Source organism: Pleurodeles waltl, chromosome 1_2 (genome assembly GCF_031143425.1).
Source record: "Pleurodeles waltl isolate 20211129_DDA chromosome 1_2, aPleWal1.hap1.20221129, whole genome shotgun sequence".
NCBI lineage: Eukaryota > Metazoa > Chordata > Amphibia > Caudata > Salamandridae > Pleurodeles > Pleurodeles waltl.
This window is the reverse complement of record NC_090437.1, coordinates 1,158,814,985-1,158,830,898: the sequence shown is the minus strand read 5'-3', so window position 1 is coordinate 1,158,830,898 and position 15,914 is coordinate 1,158,814,985. Positions and strand designations below refer to the sequence as shown.

Sequence of the window (15,914 nt, the reverse complement as noted above, 5' to 3'; positions counted from 1 at the left end):
AAGCTAGAGATAACTGGCAGGCAGACTCAGAGACTGTTTGGTGAAGCCTTTGTTGTCCCTGAGGCTTCAAAAACAGGAGGCAAGCTAAATCCAAACCCTTGAAGATTCTTCACAAGCAGGAATATACCACAAAGTCCAGTCTTTGTCTCCTTTCACAGACAGAAGCTGCAACTGCAGGGTAGCCCAACAAAGCACAGTCACAGGCAGGGACAGCACTTCTCCTCAGCTCTTCTCCTTGGTACAGGTTCCTGTTGTCTCCAGAAGCAAATCTTGAAAGAATCTAAAGTCTGGGGTTTTGGGTCCACTACCTACACCCCTTTCTGCCTTTGAAGTTGCCCAACTTCAAAGAAAAGTCTCTGTTGTTTACAGGACCCTGCCTTTTTCCAGCGCAGGTCCCAGACACACACCAGGAGGTTGGAGACTGCATTGTGTGAGGGCAGGCACAGCTCATTCAGGTGTAAATGACCACTCCTCCCTCTACTCTAGCCCAGTTGGCTCATCAGGGTATGCAGGCTACACCCCAGCTCCCCTTGTCTCACTGTCCAGAGAAGATTCACAAACAGCCCAACTGCCAGTCTGACCCAAACAGCGAATCCACAAACAGACAGAGTCACAAATGGTTTCAGCAAGAAAATGCCCAATTTCTTGAAGTGGCATTTTCAAACTAACTATCTAAAAACCATCTTCACTAACAGGTGTATTTTTAAATTGTGAGTTCAGAGACCACAAACTCCACATCTCTATCTGCTCTCAAGGGGAAACTGCACTTTAAGAAGATTCAAACGCAGCCCCCATGTTAACCTATGGGAGAGATAGGCCTCGCAACAGAGAAACACAAATTTGGCAGTATTTCACTGTTAGGACGTGTAAAACAAAACAGTACATGTCCAACCTTTGAGATACACTGCACCCTGCCCATAGGGCTACCTAGGGCCGACCTTAGGGGTGCCTTACATGTATACAAATAGAAGATTTGGCCTGACAAATGAGTACACTTGCCAGGTCAAGTTGGCAGTTTACAAATTGCACACACAGACACTGCAGCGGCAGGTCTGAGCCTGTTTACTGGCCTACTCATGTGGGTGGAAGAATCAGTGCTGCAGGCCCAGTAGTAGTATTTGATTTACAGGCCCTAGGCTCCTCTAGTGCACTTTACTAGGGACTTACTAGTACATCAAATGTGCCAATTATGAAAAAGCCAATTACACATACAATTTCACATAGGGAGCACTTGCACTGTAACACTGGTAAAGTGCCCAGAGTAACAAAAAAAGCAAAAACAGAGTCTAACACACATTAACAACCTGGGAAGCAGAGGCAAGTTGGAGGGGTCATTAATTTATTTTTGAATCTACCACTGCTGCACCGATCACACCCCAGAGGCCTCTGGTTGTAGGTGGGTGTATGCGTATCCAAAAAAGCGTTTTAATAAAACTGAGCTAAACCATATATCTCTGATGATTTTACTAAGAAAAGTGCTGATAAAGGCTGTAGGTCTTTAATATTTGTAGTGAAAAGAATGTGTAAAACACCAGTAGGCTTTTAAGGGTGGATTGTTATAACTCTGTAATGAGCCTGCACAGAGGTATTTTGTCATATGTAATCTCACAGAGTACCATAGTCTGCAAAAATTTGTTTTGCTGGTTATTCCCATAGATAAGCCATGACAATAAATGCCTTTCCTTTTGCTAAGCTTGTTAGGCCTTCGTAGGAGAAATAGTATTTGGCTTTGACAACTATAATTTTGCATACTTTTGTAATTTGTTTACTATATGTCTGATGGTTGCCGTATAGTAAAGCTTAATCTCAATGCTGTAAATCCGAGTTGGTCATGGTGACAAGCCAATGATTTAGGACTATAGAACTGATTGGTCCACTGAGAAAGTTACTATAGGTCTGACCTATTTATTATGAAAAGTTAAGACAAAGATGGTAGGTCTGTCTTATGTGTGTGAAAATCAAGTTTTAAATCCAATAGGCCTTTAACAATAGATTATTAATGTTGTTATAGGTCCTATACAGTATTTTCTTCATGTAATTTCCCAGGTAACTGTAGTAAGCAAGGGATTTGATGTTGATAACCTTCTATTCCAAGCTCTGAGGCTTGATGATTTTCAGTATGATATTGTTAGGCCCTTTTGAAAGGGGTCGTGCATCATTTTGCCAACTGTAATTTTCAACATATCTGTAATTTTATAATTGTGTGCACGATTGCTGCCAGTTTATGCAAGTGTGAGTAGGTATGTATTGGTTATGATGTTAAACAAATGGTAAACGCCGTAGGCCTTATGAGTTAATTGGGAAACATTACATCAAATTCCATGGGTTTATCATTTTATTATGACAAGCTATGACAAAGCCTGTAGGCCTGACTTTTATATTGTGAAAAGCATGTGTTATATGCAATAGTCTCATAAGGGTGAATAGTTATTACACTGTGCTAAAGTGTGTAGGCAGGTATTTGGTTACATGGAATCTCACAGATTACCATAATAGGTAAGGTTTTTGTGGCCCACTCAAACAAACTGTGGAGACAGAAGATTTGCACTATGGGAATACTTATCTGGCACTCTTAAGAAGGACTTTATATTATTTGACATCTGTAATTTTGTACACATTTATAATTTTACTGTAATATAGCTGGTGGATCTTTTGTAGGAGAACTTATGCTCGATAAAATATGTCTGAGTTGGCTATGATGGCACTCCAAAGATGGAGGCTACACAAACTGTTAAGAGCAGTCATTTAGAGGCCTGAAGGAGATGGGGTACTCAGTGTTACTGGTACTATCCTGCATTACCATTGCCTCCAAGAATGCTCCGGTGATGCAGGGTGCCATAGCATTTTCAAGGCCGGTGCCTCTTTAGTTATGTGCCCACTGAGTTTGTCATGCTGAAGGAGGGTGCCTCTCTGCAGGCTCCCCCGCGGCTATAGGGGTCTCCATACAGGCCTTCTCAGGGGATGCCAGGTGAAGTGGCCAGCGCCTCAAATTGTCAACTCCCCCATTGCTGTGTTGTCCTTCGTTCCGCTTTGGTCTTGCCTCCCGGGTCCACCGAAGGGCACAGACCAGCTCCGTGATCTCTCTTGGTCTACTACATGACCATCAGCCACTTTGGCTCTTCCTTGGCCTGCAGGGCACTCGTTGCACCATGCGGAGGAGGGCGTGACTCCCCGCTGTTTTGGGAGAATGGGGAAAATCTGTCGATTTTGAGCCAAGATTTATGATGGGCGGCGCGATTGGTGCAAAGCTCTGAATAGTGTGTCCCGTGAAACCGCCACCTTGGCTATTATCCCGTTTATTCTTGTATCCTATATGTCGTTGAGTTTGTATGTATAGCTTCTTGTGTTTCTGTAAGTGGCAGAATGCAAGAATGAGTCAGTGAATGAAATGCACGCATGTGCAGAAAGGTAACAAAGTGAATGCATAATAACTTACTGAGTGCCTAAACCCATACAGACAGAAAAAAACACTTTCATAGCACTTTTAAATGTCAGATTTATTAGCATTGCCAGTGCTTGTTTACTGCATTCCATTTCATTGGAAAATCTAAGGCATGTCCGGATTTTCGCAATGGTTGAAAATGAGGCTCAAGAGCAAGCAGTGTGATGGAACAAGGTCAAAATGTTGTGCTTTTCTCCTTGTTGACATACTGTCGCGGACAGTATAAATGAATGCAAGCGGGCATTGAATCCATCACATTTCAGCAAGGACTTGGAACTGGAAACAGGTTTTTTCGGGGTTTCCAGCATAATGAGGCTGCTGTTGACTTTCGCTGTGGTGCACCTAGCGTTTCTCTGCACGTACTCTGCTCCTCCAACGTGTTATTCCAGAGTTTTGACACTGAGTAAAGAAATCATGGACACTTTTCAAATGCTGCAGAAATCTGTCCCTGTGGTGAGTATTTTTAATAGTTAGTATGAAAGGGGGTTTTGTGTCCAGCATTATTAAATTTTAAATTAAAGAAAACACTTATTAAATTGTGTATCGCTTTTTATTTTTACGATAGGGGCCTTGTATGGAGGCAGTTCCTAATCTTTACTTGGACATACATGTGAGTATAAGATTTGTTTTGTGACAGTCGTTTAGTATTTGTAGATCTGTATTTTCTATCTGCAACTGAGCGACTCCAAGTGGTGTGAGATTCTGCTTATTATTAAAATATGAATAGTTTTTACTATAGCACTATCACCCTCATAACCTTGATAATGTGTGTACTGCTTGAAAATAAGGATCTTTTTAGTTGGTTTTTATACAAGCAGAAATATTTTCTTAAAACATGTCAAAAGAAGTAAGTAGTACGCTGGGAAACCGTATATAAATATGCACATAAACACGAAAATGCGCACCCACGTGCCACCCTCCATAATAGTTCCATCACTTAACCCTAGTTTCATTTACGTTTCTAAACTTTAAATATGTATGTGGCTTGAAATATCTATCTGATGAAAACATGTATTTTCTCTGGAATGGGTGCGTGGTTGGTGTGTGTGTGTGTGTGTGTAGAATGCATAACTTGTATCTGCAATGTGGTCCAATATTGCATTAAGGCTGAATGATTTGTAAATGTCACTAGAACTCTGAGATAACAATACAGGATCATATTACAAGTTACCCATTATTTAATTTTATATTGTGTGTTTATTGTCAGGTAGTTAGCATGAAAATTATTTTTTTAAGGCACTGATTGAATTTAGAATGTTTAGGTTTTGTTTAACTTTCAATAATGAATTATTTTATAAAACAACTGAGATCTGTTAGTGCTAGTGGATCTATGTGATTCTGTGACTGTAGTGTATTTAATGCAAATTATCCATTTAGTGTTTTGCCATATAATTTTTAGATTTCTCAAAAATGTTTTTTAGCTCAAATTAATAATAATAATAATACTGCCAGAGAATGTTCTACATAATTTGCATTTCTGTCTCATTATTTAGCTGATTTTGCAGCATAATTTGTTCTTCTAACCGCATAATTCTAGTAGCCCTTACAGCTCCAAATAATATTTTTTGGGTTGCCATTAGCATGATGAAATTCAGAGGGAACATCCACACACACATATTTATTAAACTATCATCGCAATAGAGCAACACGAACTTCATAAAACACCATTTACTGCCTCACAGACTGCATGTCATAGTGACTTTACATAGGGAAACAACTCTGCTAATAGTCACCGGCCCCTTAGATGTGCGTTTACTTCACTGCATAAATATATAACCTTGCATCATGGTGTTGGTAAAACACATTATTAAAACCATGAAAACAGCCATGGAATGACTGTTATTTATTACCTTTGAGAAAGGGACATCATGCCATGATTGAAGCATTGACCCTTCCCACACTCAACAATACTAATAGGTAGCGCATTGCAATGTACATCTGCTTGAGACTTTAGATAGTGTTGGTTAGGGAACCTGACCATATTCTTCCATATGGACTCAATTGTTCTTTAGAAAATAAAATATAGTATTTAAAAAATAAATATAGTATCTAATTGGCTCTCCTCGGAGATTTACAGCCAGTGCTTAATTTGTAAAATATTAAGTGCCAGTGCCCATAGTTTTTATGGGAGCCCATAACTGGTGCAGAAGTGTGTCTGGATTCCTGAATACCAAGGCAGAGTAGTAAAGATTGCACCTTCCCCCTCTTCTTCCGACTACCCGCCCGTTTATTTCAGTTGTTAGTCCTTGTTGTCTGCCTTTGTCACTGTTTTTCTTTCTTTCTCCTCCTCTTTATGTGTTTTTTCGCTCTTGCCCTGAGTGAAAGTGTCATGAGGAAAAAAAGTGCTGGTCCACAAAAGTAAGTGCTGGTGGGTCCCTCCTGCAACCACCGGCTCAAACTAAGCACTGTTTATAGCGCCTGAAGCGATTATGTGTCAAAAGAAAAGTTAAAATCGATAAGATAAATAGAATCTTTAATAGCGATGGCAATCAGAGAAGAAAGAGAAGTATACATCTATCTTTCTTAGTTTATTTACTGTTTCCATATTGCTTTCTTAATAGGGAAGTATACCGATAAAAATAAAGTTTACTGGCTGTTCATTTGCTCCAAATCTATGCTCGGCACATACAATGCACGACGAGCTTTATTTTATGGCAAAAGAACAGACTTTCTGCACAATTGAATACTTTATTAAAAGGTACAGTGTGACAATAATTTTCTGATTAAAGGGGCTATTACACATCCAGTCATCTACCCCATGAAAAATAGCTTTCTTCAATTCCCCTCTATTCCTTAGCATTCACCATAAAATGCTGTGGACCTTGGGGCTCAAAAATGCACCACATGGTTTTCATCACATCAGCATCGTCATTATTTCTAGTGCTTGTATATTTTTAACCGAACACTGTACGTTGTTTTCATTGTGTTAACACTTTGTTTGTGTGGTTTATCTTTAATTTTACATAACTTTCATGGTATGCGGCGACGCATATGTTCTGTATTACACATAGTAATACTTTTAGGTAACTGCACCTTTGTAAAACGCTTACTTTTCTCTTGCATATCTTTGGATTTGGAAGGAAGAAAGAAATCAAATATCTAAGTCTCGGTATGAAAATAAAGCCAGAAATGAGTACATTATTAGTCACTTGGTGTATTTTTCATTAATAAATCCATTAATGGCCAAAGTACTATGTCACGATGCAAAATAAAAATAAATATGTCTTGCATGCTCGTCACATAAATAATAAAATAGCAAAATAAAAAAATAAAAAACAATCAGAGCCAATAAATTACATTAACCTTATTACAGGGCACACGCAGACAGGCAACGCTAAAGGAGCATCCTATGACCCATATTTTTACTTTTTTAGCGCCGCATTTGCGCCGCTTTTTTACGCAAAAGCGGCGCAAACTTAATTGTATTTTGTAAGTTTGCGCCGCTTTTGTGTAAAAAAATGATGCTAATACAGCACTAAAAATGTATAAATATGGGGGTGCATAAATATTTCCCACCGTGCCAGAGGCGTAACAAAACTTGAGGGGGACCTCCAGCAAAAGTACATGGAGAGGGCCCACCACGCACCATTTTTGCTGAGGGTGCCCCCTGGTGCTCAGGGGTCCCCGTACTGCGGGGTTTACGGGGGCTTGTGTCACTGACACGTGACAAAATTACAGGCGCACACAGGACATACTCAGACAGGCGCACGTGTTCACGCTGCACCTATCCAAATCCGTTTATAATCTGAGGTGGCCAGTTTCACTCAAATTAAACAAACTAAGTGAAACTAAATTACGAATGTTAGTTCACTCCTCGTCTACATCTCTAATGCAGGGTCATCTAGACCAAAAACAGAAGATGAGAGTTAGTCTTCAAGGCATACCCTAATCTGCTTTTCTGAGTATTAGTCAAAAAACAAAACACACTTCTTAAATTAGTTCAGAATATTCTGTATTGTTTCATCAGAACTGCTATGTCAGAGGCTATGAAGGTACGCTCCGACACTCAGTTCCTCACTGATTCTGGTCTTTTTAAGCTCTTATAATGTATCAGAAGGTTAATTTACCTGTCAATTCAATGTCTTTGCGCATCGCAGGTTTGAATTACAGCAATGTCAAGTGATTCACTCCAAGATGATAGATAGCACCCAGAAATCATTCTCAATTATTTCAATGTTGTGATCATTTAGGTGATGTGCAGATTCCTCTAATGTAGGTTATTTATGAGAATGAAATGTTAGCCTGGGTTCCGAAGGTTCATTTATCCAGCCGGTCTTGTGGGTGGTGCTCATAATTTTAAATATAATCTTTAATTTCAATGGAAAAAAATAGAAGTCTTTCAAGGTCAGTTGCACATGTTTACATTTCCAGGTGCAAAGCAAGGATTCAATGTATGGTTTTATGGTCCTTGTGGCCTCTCAATATTTTTTTTGGGCGCTCAGCGTGAATCTTCTTACTGTTTTGTTTGCATAAATTGTAGCAAGTTTAGGAGTGAGCACATTTGTAAGTTAATGCCACTACATCTTTAACTTATGTACCAAACGAAAGATGTAAATTGAAGAGTAACTCATAGGCTTTTACATTTCTGAGATGAGGTTGGTGGGGAGCCCAAGCTCATGAACCTATCAAAAGCGGTTTTAGAACTTTACTTTGCACGAGCTACATTGGGAGTCATTACATTAAATTATAGAAGTGGCATTGGGAGTCTTACAGTGCTAGTAAGCTTTCAGTCTTTTAATTACTAGACTTTTACTTAGCAGGTAATTCAGTTTCAAGTGGTGTTAAGTGAATATGTGTGTGTGTGTGTGTGTGTGTGTGCGTGTGTGTGTGTGTGTGTGGGTGTGTGTGTAAGCCTGTGGGGAATTTAAATCACACTGCTATAATGCATGTAATGTGGGGAATTTTGCCTTACATTCTTACGAAAAATTCCTGAAATTTTGCTATGATGCCATTTTGGGAAATTACGCACCATTCATGGTAAAAACTACCAAAAACGTGCCATATTCAGTAAACATTTATAGTGAACGCACTGGAATAACAGAACGTGACTCGCTGTTCTTTTGTTTTTTTGCTCTGTTTTATTAGCACAAAATGCCTATGTATCAAGAATTGACATCAGGATGCATTTTTGGTAAAATGTAGTATTAAATGACAGATTTGCATTTCAAGTAATTTCACATAATTTTGCTGAAATTTCCTGCAATTACTCAAAAGTAAACAATACAAATTACCTTACTGGTAAGGATAGGGCACTTAATACTGTCATAAAAAACTAAATTAAATTTGAGTACTTATTAAGTAAAAAGCAATTTAATTTTAAGTATATTTGTTCAATAGTAGACAATCAGCAACTCTTTAAAACATATTTATATATAAATATATATATATGTGTGACAAAGGGCTTCTTTCGCCATGATTAGCCCCCAACTTTTTGCCTGGAACATGATGTGGTTTCGAACTGTAAGTGACCTGGGCCCCTGCCAAACAGGTTCCCAGGGCCAGATCTCTTTCCCCAAAACTGTACTTTGACTGGCAACTTCAGGTACCCTTGTAAGTCCCTAGTAAATGGTACCCCTTTTACCTAGGGCATGGATACTGAAAAAATGAAAAAGATGAAATGGTTTCAAAGAAATAAAAAATATGAACTAATTTAAGGATACGATACCTAGACAAAAACGTTTTTTCTAGAATTTAGAATTGCTGTGGAAGTCAAGGCATACACTTCCCCCGGATGGCCAAATTGGTACTTATTATTTAATTACCCAGGTCTAAGGGTTATTGGGGTTTGGCTCATTTTTTAGAACAACACTTTCTAAAAGTGGGATTTCTAAAATAGTAATATTAAATCCAACTTCACCAGTCAGCAGGATTTTGTATTACCAGTCTGGCCATACTAAATATGACCTTGTTACTCCTTTCAGACCTGAATCTACCACTCAAACTGTATATGAGGTAGCCCTAATGTTAGCCTATGAAAGGAGCACTCCTCACAGCAGTGTAAAAACAGATGTAGGAGTTTTCCACTACCAGGACATATAAACTGCACAGGTACATGTCCAGCCTTTTAGTTACATAGCACCCTGCCCTATGGGTTATCTAGGTCCTATCTTAGGGGTGACTTATATGTAGAAAAAGGGGAGTTCAAGGCTTGGAAAGTACTTTAAAATGCCAAGTCGAAGTGGCAGTGAAACCGCACACACAGGCCGTGCAATGGCAGGCCTGAGGCATGGTTAAGAGGCTACTTATGTGGGTGGCACAAACAGTGCTGCAGGCCCACCAGTAGCATTTAGGGGCATATTTATACTCCGTTTGCGCCGAATTTGCGTCGTTTTTTTCGACGCAAATTCGACGCAAAACTAACTCCATATTTATACTTTGGCGTTAGACGCGTCTAGCGCCAAAGTTCATGGAGTTAGCGTCATTTTTTTGCGTGAACACCTTCCTTGCGTTAATGATATGCAAGGTAGGCGTTCCCGTCTTAAAAAATGACTGCGATGCATATGCGTCGTATTTATACTCCCGGGCAAAAATGACGCCCGGGAGTGGGCGGGTCTAAAAAACCCGCATTTGCGCTGGATTTTAGCGCCTGGGTCAGGGCAGGCGTTAAGGGACCTGTGGGCTCAGAATGAGCCCAGAGGTGCCCTCCCCTGCCCCCAGGGACACCCCCTGCCACCCTTGCCCACCCCAGGAGGACACCCAAGGATGGAGGGACCCACCCCAGGGACATTAAGGTAAGTCCAGGTAAGTATTTTTTTATATTTTTTTTTGTGGCATAGGGGGGCCTGATTTGTGCCCCCCTACATGCCACTATGCCCAATGACCATGCCCAGGGGACAAAAGTCCCCTGGGCATGGCCATTGGGCAAGGGGGCATGACTCCTGTCTTTGCTAAGACAGGAGTCATTTCAATGGGGGATGGGCGTCGTAAAAAAATGGCGCAAATCGGGTTGTGGCGATTTTTTTGCCTCAGCCTGACTTGCACCATTTGTGGACGCCCATACACCATTTTCCCCCTACGCCGGCGCTGCCTGGTGTACGTCGTTTTTTTCAACGCACACCAGACAGCGCCGGCGGCTAACGTCGGCTAACGTCATTGAATAAATACGGCGCCCGCATGGCGCTTCACAATGGCGTTAGCCGGCGCTAATTTTTTTGGCGCAAAACTGCGTTAGCGCAGTTTTGCGTCAAAAAGTATAAATATGGCCCTTAATATACAGGCCTTGGGCACTTGTAGTGCACTTTACTAGGGTCTTACAAGTAGATTAAATAAGTCAGTTGGGTATAAACCAATGTCACCATGTTTTAAGGGAGAGAGGAAATGCACATTAGCATGGCAAAAACAGTGTCCAGAAAGTGGAGGGAAGCAGGCAAAAATGTAGGGGTGTCCACCCTAAGGCTGTCATGTCTAACAGTAGGCTTCCCTAATATTCAATGGTTTGGTATCCGTTCCTCACACGAGTCTGAAGACCAATTGTATGTCTTGGAGGATATAAGTGTACTTCCTCGTATCTGCTTTGTAATCTCTTTCCCTTTCCACAAACTATCAATAGCTTTGAAGTTCTTCCAATAGGGGGTTTTCTTCTGGAGGGATGTAATGACAGTGTGTTTAACATTGCCTTGAACAGATCCACTTGAGATGGATATATTAAACATTTTTGTGTTGTCAGCCACAACTGAAAACAAAATGCCCCAGGCAGGCTGCAGGACAGGGTTTAACATCCTGATGGAAGCCCTCGGGTTTATGGAAAAGATAAACAATGTGGTTAATTTCCCCTTGTTTTAAGTATGCTAGAGAGGATGATCGTTGTTGAATTGATTATTAAAGTTGGAAAATGTTCATGGTTTGTTATTTTTGGTCATCAAAGCCAGGTGTTTGAGATTGTATACACAAAGAACCTCAATAGATCCCCACACTGCTATTTAGAAGTGCAAGGGGCAAGTTATGGCATCTGTTACTCCTAGTTTTTGGTAAATGCTGAGCGTTTGTTAGGTTGGTTGGTGATGTTAGGGCTGTAAGCTTTGCTGCATGATGTACAGCAATGAAGACTCCTCTGCTGTGTTTCTTCAAACATATTTTATTCTCTTCTGACATTATTTGCACCAAATATGATCCAAATTCCAACATTCGCATTTCTGATTGATCAGTGTTCTAGTGAAACACTCATTTAAGGTGTTTTCCCCAGAATTCTTCTTATGCCGTTTCTGGGGCCATGTTGCTGAGGATGTCTCTGCATTTAGGAAGACTTTTGATTCCCTACTGAAAGTGTAGTACAGGGCTTTAAAATCATCTTCAGCGCAATAATTGTCACATTTGCGGCTTGTGGTCATTGAGTTTGACTTGAATTGTGATATTTGAAAACAAAGTGTGTTTGTAGCATTAACCATCATTAGAAAATAGTCAGTTCCTATCAGTGGTTGTACAAGAGGGATTGTTATTTTCATACTGAACTTTATCAACAGCGCTAGAATGTTGCCTGAAGAATTTGCATGTTAACTAATGATTTGATTCAAGCTTAGGTTTTGGATAAGGTCCGAAGCTGGTTTCGAGTCATGTTGGCTGAACAACAGGTTAAAATATCTTATTAAGAGGATTTTCAGAACTGTACACTGAAAGTATAAGAGTATATCTAGAATATTTTCTAAGAAGGTGGGGCAATGGCTTAGGGCTTGGGTAATTCTAATACATGAAGTGGCATGCCACATACATATATACTGAGCATTACATGAATGAGGAAATGGGAAATCAGCTAAACATGACCACAATCACACATATATGAGGCAGCAGTAACAATCAGAAGTGTATAAATACAACCCACACAGGGAGCCTGGCCTTCCTATCCTTTCCATGTACATCGTATGGATGCAGGGTGGCTCTTCGACAGTCAAGATGCAGCATTGTCCACTCAGGAGGAAGAGGAACTTCACTGATGTTGAGAATGAACTTGCGGACAATTTTGTACCTAACTACTCAGGTACCACATGAACTGACTTGACACACTCACAATCGAGCTAAGAAGCTTGCCAAGTGGCAGGACATAGATTACTGATTGCAAGTCTTTAGCCATAAAGACCAAATCTTTGGGTGCTTATTCCAGTTATGAAGGACTCAGCTACTCCAACCATTCACACTGCAGGTATCCCAGCCAAAACCACAATTCCACCATCTGAATTAGGTGTATCTCCCTTGTTCCCTGCAGCATTACATGCAAAGGAAAATTCAGGTGAGATCTGGGAGTCTCCCGTTCGCGCATTTACCAAGTAGCACCCCCCCTAAGTCAGCCCTCCACCTCCTGCCCAACCAGGTGGCTGAGTGACATCACCACACATGTCTTGTACTTTAAGATGGGGAAAGGTTGGTCTCTCAGAGGACTTCTTAGTTCAACATGACTCATATGATGTGCTATGTCAACATGGTAGAGTCCATGTGCTCCAATACCATCTATGACCTTGAAACACTAACTGTATAACCACATGCATTTGATAGAGCACCACAACCAGTCTCTGCAATAGATTTGTAGATGCACTAGTAACATCTCCAAATGGTGAGTGAGGAAAACATCAGGTTGCATAATAAGATCCCCAAATTCAATTGATCTCGGGCCGACAGGTCATGTTTTATTTCTGTAGAACCTAGTGACATCCCTGGTACATCTGGGCCATATCAAGAGTGTGTGTTCAAACAGGGTACTACTGTGCACCTGTATGTATGTCATTGTCCTTATTAAGGTTTGGCTTTATCTGAGAACTTTCAGTCAGCACAGCTCAAAAACAGTAAGCCGTAAGTGTCTCTTTCTGTTTTCATGCTATGATCGTGGCTGCACATGAACTTAGTCAGAGAAAATCAGAGTTAAATGTATGAATTTTAGAGAGTGTAATCACATAAAACAGGTACACAGCTGTGCCCTGCACAAACACTTTCATCATACATGCTCTGGTGGGCAACAGCTGTCTGCAGGGCCATTCAGACTCAATCACCTACCTGGTATGAGTGCGGAGCCTGATTTAAATAGAAACCTAGGCCTAATACTGTATTTCCCACAATCCCCACCACAATAAACAAATATGAAAAACACACATATCATCATTATCCTTGCAAACACATACATCTTGTATGTTTAACTTCAGTCAGAATCTACACATGTAATAGTACCTACTTCTAATCCTTATAACAACAAAATGTTTTTGCAGCAATCTATATGTCACCTTTCATCTCTATTGCAGAGGAACTTTGAACCTGAAGTATAAACCTATTTAATGGTTGCAATCTGCAATTTACAAATAACAGGGTTTCTGATCACAAATCGCAAGTATGCAGATATAGTTAGGACCTAGTTTCCATAGAAAAAGCATTTATTGATGTGGCTATTTTCTTGGCACCGCTAAACTAATCTTCTCTAAATTGTCCAAAAAAGTGTCAAGTTGGGTCTTGTTGTGCATAAAAGGGTTCAGGGTGATCTCTCAAGCAGGGCCAAGAAAAAGGAGGGGGGTCAAAAAAAGTGTGTTTCCCATGTTAGTTCCTATAGACACTTTAGACACCCTGCACCCTGAACCACTGGCTGGAATTACACCAAATTTGGCAGCAATGTAACTTGTGGTCAGCAGATCGCACTTTGTGTTATTCGGTGTAAATCTGTTCCGTAGTTTTTGAGTTATTAAAGGAAATGCAAATTTGTATATCTAGAAGTGTGAATACTTCGTGAATAGTCCTGGGCTGAGATTTGATTGTCTGTCAACACTTCAATCAAGATGGGATAGCAGCCATTTTAGGACTCAGCTTCAGCCAAGTCCCAAAAAACAGAAAAAAAGAAAAGGAGGCAGGATGTGGCTACCCTAACACCCTAGCCTTAGAGTTCCCCCAGGGACGCCACCAGAGCAAAAAAGCATGTCTTTTAAAATTCACGGCAAAATTCGCAAATATTTGCGAATGTCACCATGATTTTGAAAAAAAAAAGAGAGATCACCCCTGCCTTCTTTTAATGTTGCCCTAGGGTGTGCCAGGTCCCAAGGGCATGGATTGTTAGTAAAAACAAGGAGGTAGTGCATAGGGCCCACCTTCTAGACCTCTGGGGACCACCATATCCTCGGGGCAAAATGGCATAAATATGTGAGGAGCTGTGTGGAACCCCCAGTTGTCAGGGACCACCACCTCCCTTGGGAAATGACATAAAATGAAAAGGCGGGTGCCTGCTGACCCCCGCTGGGCCCAAGGGACCACCAACTCCCTGAGGCTATTTTTGAAAATTATGCGGGGGACTGCATGGACCCCCTGGGCCCCGGGGACCACCACCTCCCAGTGGCTACATATTTTGAAAGAAATAGGGGGGACCTGTGGACCTCCATGAGGCTAATTTATTAAAAAAGAGGAGGAGGGCTGTGCTGAACCATCCCAGGCCTCATGGGGACCAAAAACGTATTTTAAATATAGGATTGGGTGCGCAGCCCGCCTCCTGGGCCATGTATGGCCCCTGGACCACCACCTCTCTGGTGCAGGCCCATGAAGATCAAAGGAGGGGGGTCTGCAGGCCCCTCCTGGAGCTATATATAACCCTGGGGAGCACCATCCCCCAAGACCTGCTCCTGCTACCTCCTGAGGTTCCCACGGCTGAGAGGTAGCTGTTTGCTTTTGCTTGACGGGAGCTGTGACAACTCTTGCCATTTCATCTCATTCTGAGGGCCTGACTGGAATACCCAGAGGACTGGAGTCTGGTAGGTCACTAACACTCCCCTGGCACAAACTACTCCTGTCCAGCATGCTTCCTCACCATCCTATCACTCCCCAAATCACCCTATCAACCACTCCAACTCATACTCAATCACCTAATACCCCTCCCCTGCATGCAACAACACCACCCAGGCACAATGCCCACACATTCCCTCCCAAGAGCATGGATAGCAATGCCAATAACAATCACTATGACTCCCACAATGCACCTGCACATCCACTGCAAAACATGTTAACCGGGCTGCACAATACAACACCTGCATGTACAACCCTTGCACCCCTCACACCAACTGGATGCATAGAATGAGGAAAAGTCATGGCAATGACAGCTCTGCAATTCCCATACCCCATTTCACAATGTAATGTGTCATCCCCCTTACAATCCACAAACAATGCCTGCAGTGCTGCATCTGTCATTGCCATAAGTGGGAATCCGGGAAGCCACTGTAAGCATCAGACAAACAGACAATCAATCACACCTTCACCAGGTAACACTCTTCCACTCCTTTCACAGGTACCCCAACCACTTGCAGCATGGATACAATGCCAGAGACAGCCAGCCCTCCACAGGATGAAAGCCCCAGTGACCACTATACCCCAGGATGCATGGACAGTGACAACTTACCTGGCCCATCAGGGACATCTGGTCAGTCCTCCACTCCCAGCCTCACCCTGCCCACAACCAACCCCCACACCTAGTAGCAACAACATCACAGCCAACCCCTCGTCCCCAGACCTGTGTTATAAGGAC

General features: G+C 41.6%; 1 protein-coding gene across 1 annotated transcript in view; it reads left to right on the top strand.

Annotated features, from left to right (window-relative positions):
* Nucleotides 1-3,661: 3,661 nt before the first annotated feature.
* Nucleotides 3,662-15,914, top strand: part of CYTL1 (cytokine like 1) — a 65,767-nt gene continuing 53,514 nt past the window's right edge. Inside the window, exons 1-2 of the mRNA XM_069202938.1 lie at nucleotides 3,662-3,895; nucleotides 4,008-4,052. Of these exons, the coding sequence (XP_069059039.1) occupies nucleotides 3,752-3,895; nucleotides 4,008-4,052 (189 nt within the window). The 5' untranslated portion in view covers nucleotides 3,662-3,751. The remainder of the gene's footprint in view (nucleotides 3,896-4,007; nucleotides 4,053-15,914) is intronic.